Below are 12,085 nucleotides of genomic sequence, written 5' to 3'. Positions count from 1 at the left end.
TCTCTGAGCGCACGAGTGCTCCGCCTGAACCCACAAAGCTGCGCGTGAGATTTAAAAATCCCGGTACTTCCGCATTCCAAACTACAGATGAGTGAACCCCTAAAGCACCGTGACCAAACCTCCCGCACGAGACCCGTGCCTAAAAGCGGAAGTTGACCTTAAGCGCGACTGAACATAACTCTGACAAAACGTTTAGTGCTGTAGAAAATAATAAGTAATAAAAAAAAAAGGTACTAAACCTTTGGTACTTGTTATTTTTAACCTAGAAGGGTTACAGGAGTATACAGTGTAAAGCTTTATCACTTCAAGTCATTTTAAAGGTGCAGTATGTAAACATTTCCTTATATTAAAGGTACAATAGGTAAGGGTACCACATCATCCATACCGTTTAGTACCTTTTTTCCTGAGAGTCTATATGTCTATATATGATGTAATTATACCAACATATATAATAAGAATAAGAAGAATAAGAATAATAAGAATAATACAAAGGAGGGTACACGGTGGCTTAGTGGTTAGCACGTTCGCCTCACACCTTCAGGGTTGAGGGTTCGATTTCCGCCACAGCCCTGTGTGTGTAGAGTTTGCGTGTTCTCCTCGTGCTGCAGGGGGTTCCTTCGGGTACTCCGGTTTCCTCCCCCAGTCCAAAGACATGCATGGTAAGCTGATTGGCCTGTCCAGAGTGTCCGTAGTGTACGAATGTGTGTACGATTATGCCGGGGTGTCCCCCGCCTTGTGCCCGAGTTCCCTGGGATAGACCCTGTGTAGGATAAGCTGTATGGAAAATAGATTTATAATAATAATAATAATACTAATAATAATAATAACACTGCGCCTCCTGCTGGCTCTCATCATGTGCTACAGCAAGATCTGCAGACTGAACTCTGGTCACATGGTACATCAAAAGTTCTCTGCTTCCATTTTAAAAATCCAATATTACCATATACACTTACGGCCCACTTTATTAGGAACACCTGTACACCTGCATGAGTATCCAATCAGCCGATCATGTAGCAGGAGGATGCATGAACAGGTGTACAGGTGTTCAGGTGTTCCTAATTAAATGGACGGTGAATGTACAGTCCTTCAGTTTCTAAACTGCAAACCGGACCTGGAATAAAATTTTTTTTAAAAACAGCATCTGTCAAAAATAAATAACCTTCAATATAAGTACAGTGTATTTATTTTTCTTTAAAGGTACACTATGTAACTTTTGGCCCTCTAGCGGTTCAAAAATAAAACTGCATGCATTTTGCCGAAGAACACTGTGCTTGGTTGTGCTCCAGCTCTGCGTGTCTGTGTGGATGAATATGGAAATCCAAAAAAGATTTCCTCGGTGTGTAAGTGCCATATTTTATGCTTTTGTTTTGACTAATTGGAAACACTGATGTTTTTGTATTAATTACATGATTTTTGCAATGGTCCTTCCTTGAAAATAAAATCCAGCACTGCGCAATAACACCCCATATTTAAACCACCCTTTACAATAGATAACGCTTTACGGTGAACTCGGTTAGAGCGCTACATGGCTATCTATCGTTTCAATAAAATAGCTTACCTGTCGAGGAAATAAAAAGCCATCTCCGGGTCACTTTTAAAACCTTTAAAATGTCTGAGTTGCCGCCATCTTTGAGAAGCCAAGCCAATGTTGATTCTGGTTTTATTACGAACTCTGTCGCGTTCCCTTTTTGCCTGTCGACTCTGCTCCATTCGGCGTTTCTTGATTCCCCGGAGGTTTGCCGTTTTGCATGGTCCATGGTCTAGCTCGTTGTGACAGTTAACCTACGCTACTCCCACATCTTTACACCTAACAACTTACTCTCTGTTTATGGATATGACGCGACACGCACAGGCGAATGACGTATATATGCAATTTCCGGTGAAATCCATCCCGACAGGTCTAAAATATAAATACTTATAATAGGCTTACCTTAGTGAATCAGAGTCAAACCAAAACACGGTTTGGAAGATGGTTTTATGATGTACTTACTCATTATTTAAATTTTGTTTATTTTGAGCAAAAAAAGTTGCATAGTGCACCTTTAAATGTCCAATAACAATAACAACATCATGATACATCAGATAACCGATAACTGGAACGAACCAATTCCTGACTGTGGGGAAAAAAGAACAGTGATGGTGTTAGAGTGAACTTCTTGGTGTTTGGCCCCCCCTGGTGGCTGTCTGTGGGAAAATTGACATGTAGGGGATTAAGTGCTTTTTCTTAAAGAGATATTTTAACTAAAAGAAGCTGGGTTTTTTTGTTGTTGTTGAAAGTTATAACTGCTAGAATACAACGCAACATTTTGGGAAAAGGAATGTTTCTGCAAAAAAACAAAAACAAAAAAAATAATTACATGGTTTTTCATCTTTCCCCAAATCTCGTAGATGTTGTATTCTAAACAATTTTTTTAAACTGTATGAATGCTCACTGGGGTGGATAAAGTACAGAGAAATTCTAAGTAAAAGTTTGTGTTTGTGTATGGTGATCAGTGATTGGTCATCAGGAATGGCAGTGATCAGTGATTGGTCATCAGGAATGACAGTGATCAGTGATTAGTCTTTGGGAAGAATGGTGATCAGTGATTGTCACCAGTGGTCGCTGTCACTCATGTCGCATGCAGTCACCGGTTGTTTTGTCACTGCGAGACTCTGTATGTGTGAAAGTAGCTTAACTGTACTGACCCAAGCATTGTGAATTCAAACAGTCAATCAGTGACGATCATACCACGTGATTAGACAGAGTGACACGCCCCCTACATTAGCCCCATTTGGGCTTTCAAGTAGCTTCTGAGACTTTTCTGTTTTAGGTCATCAGCAGGCGGGGTTTCGGTTCTGAGTCTCAGGCCTAATGAACATGAAGTGGATTATCTACTCTATCGTCATTTTCACTCTAAAGTGTGTTTGGAGACGAAGCTAAAAGTTGATAGATTGAGCACATATTGTATCATTAAAGTGACATAAATGCAGTCAGTAATGACAGAACTGTAAGTTTAGAGGGTTTTGTGTTTGTTTCTGAATGAAAGAGTTATAGCTTTTCTGTTGACTGTGTTCAGAGGAAACACGGCATGCATTCAGTCATCAATTCAAGCATTATGGTCTTGAAACACTGAACAAAAGTGTGTGTGTGTATGTGTGTGTGTGTGTGAGTGTGTGTGTGTGTGAGTGTGTGTGTGTGTGTGTGTGTGTGTGTGTGTGTGTGTGTGTGTGTGTGTAATAATTTGTTTCAACATTTGCTACAAGCACAGTATTTAACAAATGCCATAATCCAGAGCAATGTACTTATTATTATTATTATTATTATTATTATTATTATTATTATTATTATTATTATTATTAGTGAGACCTTGAGATATAATGCATTGGTTTATTCATATCTAGATATATATAGAATCCACATCCTTTAATATGACACCATGAGGAGGTTCTGAAGTTGTTTACATGTTGCACGTCTGACCCAGTTTCATGTCACCGTCGTATATGAGGACTCTTTTCAACTTAAAGAATCAGTGCTGAATGTTTCAACAGTCCTGCTGCTCCACATATAGAGCCAACCACACACACACACACACACACACAAACACACACACACACACACACACACACACACACACACACACACACACACACACACACACACACACAGTCATTCCTCATGTCTAGAGGCCATGACAGATGTCCTAACAGTTTGAGGGAAAGGAGGCACATTCTGCACAGGAGGCTTTGATTTGAATTTTGAATTCAGCATAAAGACACACACACACACACACACACACACACACACACACACACACACACACACACACACACAAACACACACACATACACACGGCACATGCATCCAGTCTTGCCAACTGTTTCCAGGGAAAAGTAACTAATACATGCATAAAAAGTCACTAGAAGTCATAAGATGATGTCATTAACAAATGTAAATTGTCATGGAAATGCATATTTGATGCATATCAAAATATGTTACATGAAGAAGGAAGATCTTCTGGAGAAGGTTTAATATGAAGAACAAGGTGGACAAACACCTTGTGGTTGGCATTGGGAATAACGCTGTGATTGGTCATTAAGAAAACAATGGTGATCAGTGATTGGTTATCAGGAACAATGGTGATCAGTGATTAGTCTTTGGGAACAATGGTGACCAGTGATTGGTCTTTGGTAACATGGGTGATCAGTGATTGGTCTTTGGGAACAATGGTGACCAGTGATTAGTCTTTGGTAATATGAGTGATCAGTGATTGGTTGTTGGGATCCTGCTCTCTGAAGTTATATAATCAGCAGCTGTGATGTGAGATGTGAGATGGAGCGCTGTATCAGGTGCAGGACAGTCCCTAACGCCTGCTCAAAAAGCACTAGATTTGCTGCTAGTCACGTTTAAAGGTGAAAACACTTCTTACATTAGATAGCTATCTAGTTATCCGTTAACATTTTTCATGTCAATTACATCAACAAATGGAAGCAAAAACATGGACAATCCAATTAATTAGCATTTTCCTCACGTGCTCATTTGGTTTGTTCATTCAGGATCTAAATCTTCTGTAACGTGCGTAATGCGCTTGAGTAAATGATTCCTAAATATTTCCCAATCCATGGACCAAACCTTGTATTGCAGCTGCTGTATATAACAAAACTGCCTCAAACCATGAGCTCGTCATGATGTTAAAATGAGTGTGTAAGGGCAGGGATACACACTTTTCACACATCTGCAGAGGGTTTAAAATTTAAATAGAGCAACACTGAGAAACTTTTCTTTATTGTCCGTCATGACTTTATTCAGATTTTGTGTCAGTTCACGTGTTGACCAGCAGATGGCGCACGAGCAACATCATAAACACAAACCATTGCGCTGAGACGTTACTGAAATACTTTCTCTGCTTTTTGTGTATTTCTTTTTTTATTTAATTATTTTTTATATCGTGACACAAATCATTGACCTGTGGTGACAATAAATAAAATCTGGCAGCCAAAAAAAAATAATAAAATAAGAATATTCCACCGGGTCTCATGATACGTACCAGAATTTTCAGTTGAGCCAAATCCCAAACCCTGTTAAAGCTTTAAATGTCTGTTAAAAACAGTTTGCTTTGGGGTTTTTAACTTGTCTATACAGCTAAGGACAATTTCTGTGTTACTCTTAATTAGGTTTTTCACTCACAGAAATGTAAACAAATCCGTGTTTTACATTCATACAGTTTGTTTAACTCGTTATGTTAGCTAGCCATAGCTCTTGTTATGCTAGTTTCTGATGTTAGCTATCGTTAGCTCACAATAATCTTGCTAGTGGTTGGGAAAATCATGTCGCAAAGGTGCCATGCAACCATCATTCTGAAAACATTAACAAGCTCATAATGCTCATTTTGCAGTTTTATGGGGTTTTGTTTTTAAGCTCTTATATATTTTTTCCACCTTCAGAATGACCTTTGGATTCAAACTCGTGAAAGTTGAACATGGTTACCAAGCAAACACACCATGCTAATGATAGTCCTGCTTAAAAAACCCCAATAGAAACCATCACAGAAATTCTAATGGTTTCCACTGCAGATACCATTACAAACCATCAGCTAATGGTATCTGCAGTGGAAACCATTAGAACCATTAAAACTGTTACCTTTAGCATTATTGGTCCTTAATGGTATCCACTAGACATAACGTGGCACCAATAGAAGGCAACAAATTACCAGTAGAGACCCACGTGGACCATTACAGTTTCCATTAAAACCCTTACAATTAAAACCCATTAGAACCACCATAGAGAGTTTCTATTGCTTTTTTGTTTTGTTTTTCTGTTTTTTTTTTTAGCAGGGAGGAAACTATCACGATAGACTTGAACTGATAATTACACTTTTGATATATATATATATATATATATATTGACGACATCAGACATAGGTGTGGGATATGGGTGGGCCACAGCCACCTCAAGTAACAGCTGCATGGCATCTTAGGCCCTGTTCACATATGGCATTAACATGTGTCCTGGGTGATCAGATGGACAGAGCTAAATACAGGTGTGAACAGGGTCCAGTGCGTCTTGAGGACGCATTCGGAGATGGGTTGGGTTGCAGCAGTGAAGGATTGACTGCGTCATTGCCCTAGCTGTAATAAACATGTGCGGGACAGTCTTCCTTCAGCAGAAGCCATGTATGAAATCCAGTCACAAGCGATCACTGCAGACGCATTCATAACGCCAGCTGTTAACAGCTGTGTGTTTCGTTGTCCACTTGTGCTCTTATCACTCGGGATGGATGTTAATACCAGGTGTGAACAGGGCCTGAGATGCAGCTATAGACTAGCTTTAAAGAGTAAAAATGGTTACAAACAGACAAACAAACATAAATTAAGTTGAAATTACATAAAACAGTGGGTTAAGTATTTATTTATTTATTTATTTATTTATTTATGGAGTACTTGTTAAGAAAATGGAGGGGACAGGAAGTGCTTGCAATGGCCAATCTAGGACACTGGCCAATCAAGGACAAGCTCGCGCTTACACCTCTGAAGCCAAGACTCCGCCCACGCACCTGTCAAACAGTAATGGCGCATAAACAACAGAAGATATTTTCATATTTTTTTTTAAAGAAACACGTTAAAAGTGTAATGCCCTGTAGTTCCAGGTAAGACATGGGATTTTTAATAACACTGCCGCCGTGCAGGTAGCTATTTGTTTCTGTGTGTGTGTGTGTGTGTGTGTGTGTGTGTGCGTGCGTGCGTGCGGGCTAGCGTATTAAGTGGTTTAAAGTGGTTTATTAAGAGTGTTTGATATTGCCAGAAAGTCCGTATGCTGGCGCAAAATAAATAAATAAATGTCATCACACTTTTACCCCCCCCCCCCCCCCCCCCCCAACCTCCAGCATGTTCCCTCGCGCCTGACGTGACGTCATCTCAGATGTTCAGAGCTGGGCGACATCCAGTGTGGTATAATCAGGCCAAAATCATACAGTGGAAGTCTTATGCACTTTGCATGACGCTGTGCTGGTTATTAACTTCCATCAGTTCATAAATATTTAGGATCCATTACTCTTGTAGTTCCAGTGCAGGAGAAGAAGAAGTTGAAGAAGTTCAAACACCAAACATGTCTTGGTAGATCACCTACAATACATTGGTTATCATGTCTGAGGTAGAGTGTGAGGAGATGTGCATTTTATCTATCTATCTATCTATCTATCTATCTATCTATCAAGGCTGTTCCTTTAAACTAAATACATTTACGGTATGTTACAAAATATATTTAGAGTTTATAAAAGTAAAGTCCCCGATGTTATCACGTTTGTGATTCATGTTCTCGTGTTGTATTCTTGTGAATGTTTTTCTACTCTCTCTCTCTCTCTCTCTCTCTCTCTCTCTCTCTCGCTCTCTCTCTCTCTCTCTGGATGCATTTAAGCTACAATAAAATAATAGCAATGTAAATAGCAAGAGGCGGTTGGAGCGTTTGGATTCTGATTGCTCAGCAGGTTGATTGGCAGCTGCACATCACAGGTTTATATGAATGCGCTCGTTCGTTAATGCTCCTGTTTCTATAGTAACGGCTTACACGGGGACTCGTAAGACCGACGTTCCACGAAATCTAAACCTAATTAAATTCTGTTTAATTCCTCCCTTCGCAAATGTGTGGAATGGCGTGAGATGGGCTCGGGAGACTCTTTAGCCAAGGTGTTGCGCCAGCACCCGAGCTAGTCTCCTGGACGAGTCCCTCGACTACCTGCAGCGACATAAGATCGGGCAGCTGGTTTCTGATTGGCTGATACGATCACTCGTACTTTCTCTCGCTATATACGTCTCTGTTTATTTAAAATAGTGTGTGTCATGCAAACGATATCCATATATCGTACAGCACTGTGGATCTTCAGTGTAAACGATGTATGTTTCGTTGAACACCGAAACACTGAATATATAGAGAGAGGTTTTGCTTTTGAAATATATTTATATGTTATCGGTGCACATGAGGGTGTGAAATTTCCCAGACCAAACACGTCAAGCCTAGAAATAAAAAAAGAAATCTCTCCGCTGCAGCTCAGTGGTGTTCTTCAAGGACTGTTTATTTATATAGTGTGAGAATGCTTTTGATTTTTGATGCCGCCTGCTAAATGCTATCAAGTATAAATGTGAATGAAACGGCTGCTTGTTTTTCTGAACTTTGACCCTGGAAGTGCTTATACACAGCTTTGTTGTGATTTCAGCGCGCCAGTTTTTAACATCATGGACACGAGACACGAAGGTTCTTTTTAGAATCTGACAAACGGTGCGAGACAGACATTTAAAATCGGTCCTCTGTAGCAGTCTAATCAAAAATAACCGCTCTCCAGACCAACACACGGGTTTAATATAAGACTTTGAGCAATATGCTTTATTGAACATGTAAGGATATTTCATATATGTAGTTCAAAACCTGCAAGAAAAGTCGCCGTTTTTTTTTTTTTTTATTATTATTATACATTTATATATAACTTCTTTACAAATGCGGCCGATATGCGGTGAAGTTCTGCGCTTTCGGTGAGGGTTTCGAACAGTGTACAAACTTTAACATGCACGTTAAATATACAGTTACCGACGGCGACGACGGGCGTCGCCGCGATTCATTTACAGCTCCGACACAACCTGAAACGACGCCTTGGAACGTGTGTCCTGCTTTACGTTTTTTATTTTTCAAATAATCATCTCCGCTATCTTTACGAGGGACTCGGATAACTCAGAAAGACACGTCAGTAAAATAACCGAGTGATAAAAGAATCGCAGAACTTCAAAATAAACCACCAAAAAAAAAAGAAGAAGAAGCTCTCTGTATGAGCCACGCCCCCGAATAAGAGTCCGCCCATCATCAGAGCTCAGATCAGGAAGTGAGTCAGCAGCAAGTCCTAATTTTGGTAAAATAATACACAAATAAATAAATAAATTTTAAAAAAAGGACGGGGAGGTGGGGGAGTCATTCAGTTTTCTCCATTTTCCCGTCTTTTGACGGCGTCTCGTTCGTTTTGCGTAGCGGCGTCTTTTCCGAGTTGGAGTTGATCTGGCTGCCGTCGGGCGTTCCCGTGCTCTTATTGGCCGAGTGCTTCTCCAGGTAGTTCAGCATTTCGCTGAGGATCGTCTGGAAGGTGCTGAGAGCGGCGCAGATCGCCGGCGTGCCGAAACCGTGTGTGATCAGACTGCAACAGACCGAAACATTTCACAGATGCTATTATAACAGTGAGATTTCTCCAGCTTAATCCTGCTGTGTGTCTACTACAGGACTTCTTTTAACGGCTCGGTACACATGTATTCCATTAACGTCATTTAAACCGCGTACAAAACGTGTATATTGTCTATACGTCCGAATCAGAAAGGTTGTTTTTTTTTTTTTTTGAAACCGTTTGTGCCGAAGTGTCAACAAACGGTGTTGCAGTCGTCGTACACTCCTTCCGAAATGCCTTTCCTCTCCGCAGCGAGCACGGATAGCGAACGGGAAGCCATGAAGGTCGTGAGATAAAAAGGGCGGCTCTTTTTTTTACGCCGAGCGTCTCGGGACAGTCTCTTCGTTTTATTCGTTCGTTTTGTGTTAGTGATGTCACGAGTGCGCTCTAGTCACGACGGTGGATTCGGGAAAGTGGAGACGTTCCCTGGAGTCACGTTCGTTAAAGCGCGTGTAAGCGATATGTTTGGTCATCCTGACGTAGCGCACGAGTCTAGGAGATCAGCAAGATCGATTTTTTTTTTAAAAACGCCGACAAATTTCCCGCTTCCCGCTTCCCGTTTCCCGCCGTCATCGAGCGACTCGGACTGACAGACAACGGACACGAAAACACGCTGAAATATTTCCCGTATATACGGAAAACCCTCTGTTCTAAATCTGGAATAAAACCGGCCTGGGGTTGCAGAAAATCGTTTGCACAGAAAGTTTAGGAAACTTTATGGAAACTAAATTTATGATAAGGTTTGTGATGATAATGTTACTCTTAGTGACGCTGTCTTTTTCTGTGCTGGAGAAAGTGACAGGAATTTCATGTTCTATGGATATTAATATTATTAGTAGTAGTAGTACTAGTAGCAGTAGTAGTTTCTGTGTGTGTGTGTGTGTGTGTGTGTGTGTGTGTGTGTGTGTGTGTTAGTACCTGAAATGTGTTAGATGTCTCTGAATATCTAAGTCCAGGATTGGTGTCGGTCTTGAGGAACCCAACGGAGATCGATCCTGACTTAACAAATCTTGAAACTCCTTACAGATCTGCCTACACACACACACACACACACACACAAGAAAATCCTTTAGGAAACACATTCCACACATAGACGAAAAGTCAAACAGTGTCCTAATTATCTTTAGTAACACACACACACACACACACACACACACACACACACACACGTCTATAAAACCAATCAGTGGTGTAAGTGCTCCTTATTGTACAACTTTAAATAAGCAAGTCCCTATAATATAACATAGGGACTTTCTTATTTAATAATAATATATAATATAATATAATAAATATGTACCGGAACATCTGGAAACGAATCAGCATCATGTCCTTCGACATACGACGTATATATTTTGAAAGTATTTTGTTTCTAATAACACGTCCAGTTACGTACTTGGTGGCCAGCACCATTTTCTTGCGGGCGTTCTGCTCTTTCGGCTCTGTGTGCTGCCGTGCCAGATGTTCGCCCACAGCTTTAGTGGGAAACTCTGTCTCGCAGGTGTAGCCAAAATCCCGCGCCAGATGTAGCGCTTCGCCTGTGCAGAGGAGGAAAAGACCATGAACTCCGACTCAACACACAAAATGTGGAGCTGCAAACTATCGGTAATCCTACTACTACTACTACTAATAATAATAATAATAATAAAGAAGTGAATGAGAGACTGTGACTGAGTCTAAAATACGAGAGAGAGAGAGAGAGAGAGAGAGAGAGAGAGAGAGAGAGAGAGGGGTCACTGTGATGCTCGTTCTACCATGAACTCGGCCGTTCTCAGTAAATGAACAGTTTAAGAGTGTTGAGTGTAAAATCTCCTGCATCGTCTCTTGGTTGGTTTTCTCCGTTCCACCATTTTAACATTAAGGCGTGTCTGTAAACCCACAGCCATTTTAATGTCGGTAATGTTCCGAAGTAGGAAATAGGAGATGTTTTACTAGCTATTGCTTTGACCGTATAAAATTCATAAACATATTTTCTTTTATATATTTATATATCTGTATATATATCATTCCAGTGCGTTCATTAAATTAACTGCCATCTCAGCTGAATCATAAACCGAATAATTATTTTATTATTCTTATTCTTTTCTGATGCCGAAGCCTTGAGAGTCCCCGATATCCGTATATACCGTTTCCTTTCAAAGCTGTAAAATTAAATCATTTAAAAAAAAACAAAAAAAACCTAAAACAAATACAGGAAAAGTACATAGCTAAAACCTTCACACAAACTGCAAGTATAATAATTATAATACAAATCAGTCCTAATAAAACACACACACACACACACACACACACACACACACATCTCTCAAAGTGATTGCAAACGTAACTGCAGTCCTTTTTTTGTGATCAGACTGAATTCATTCCTTTTTTCCCCCTCATATATTCCCTCATATATCCAGCCCGGTCCGATCCTGATCCCGGGTATCAGATCTGAGGCGTGTCTGATAATCGTAAAAGACGATTAAAGTGAGGTAAAGTGTAAGATCAGTGCGCTTCTGGTAATGTTTACTGTGTACAGTATTTTCTGTTTTAATTCTGGGGTTATCATCGTCTCCGTTCCGGTTTCGAGGAGAACTCGGGGTTTTATTGCAGACGTCAGTTAGGCGGGGTTTGCCGTTTGTCGCGTCTCTTCGTCCAATCAGGGGATTTGCTCATTTGAATATTCCCCAGCATGCTTGAGCGTCACAGCGGTTAGCACGTAGCGTGTGGGTGCGTTTAATAAAAACGCAGGCTCCTTTTCAGGCTGCGGTTTAGGACTGGGTGTCCGGCGTGTCGTGGTGTGTTTGCCATGTCTCGTCGCCGTACTTTGTGGTTCGGGTTTGTCGTTTTTATCGCTGCGAAAGCGTGATTAGTTAGTGACGTGCGGGACGCACCTTCCACTAAAGACGTGAGCAGCGTGACGTTGGCGGCTTTCC

The 12,085-nt window shown here is 40.6% G+C and overlaps 1 protein-coding gene across 1 annotated transcript in view; it reads right to left on the bottom strand.

The window, feature by feature from the left end:
• Positions 1-8,089: 8,089 nt before the first annotated feature.
• Positions 8,090-12,085, bottom strand: part of tfap2d (transcription factor AP-2 delta (activating enhancer binding protein 2 delta)) — an 18,230-nt gene continuing 14,234 nt past the window's right edge. Inside the window, exons 5-8 of the mRNA XM_017456022.3 lie at positions 12,044-12,085; positions 10,567-10,708; positions 10,092-10,205; positions 8,090-9,149 (exon numbers count right to left, since the gene is read on the bottom strand). The exon at positions 12,044-12,085 is cut by the window's right edge and continues 77 nt beyond it. Of these exons, the coding sequence (XP_017311511.3) occupies positions 8,930-9,149; positions 10,092-10,205; positions 10,567-10,708; positions 12,044-12,085 (518 nt within the window). The 3' untranslated portion in view covers positions 8,090-8,929. The remainder of the gene's footprint in view (positions 9,150-10,091; positions 10,206-10,566; positions 10,709-12,043) is intronic.

The sequence above is a fragment of the Ictalurus punctatus genome, chromosome 2 (genome assembly GCF_001660625.3).
Source record: "Ictalurus punctatus breed USDA103 chromosome 2, Coco_2.0, whole genome shotgun sequence".
Taxonomy (NCBI): Eukaryota; Metazoa; Chordata; class Actinopteri; order Siluriformes; family Ictaluridae; genus Ictalurus; species Ictalurus punctatus.
The sequence above is the reverse complement of the archived record's forward strand: the minus strand, read 5'-3'. Positions and strand labels throughout refer to the sequence as shown.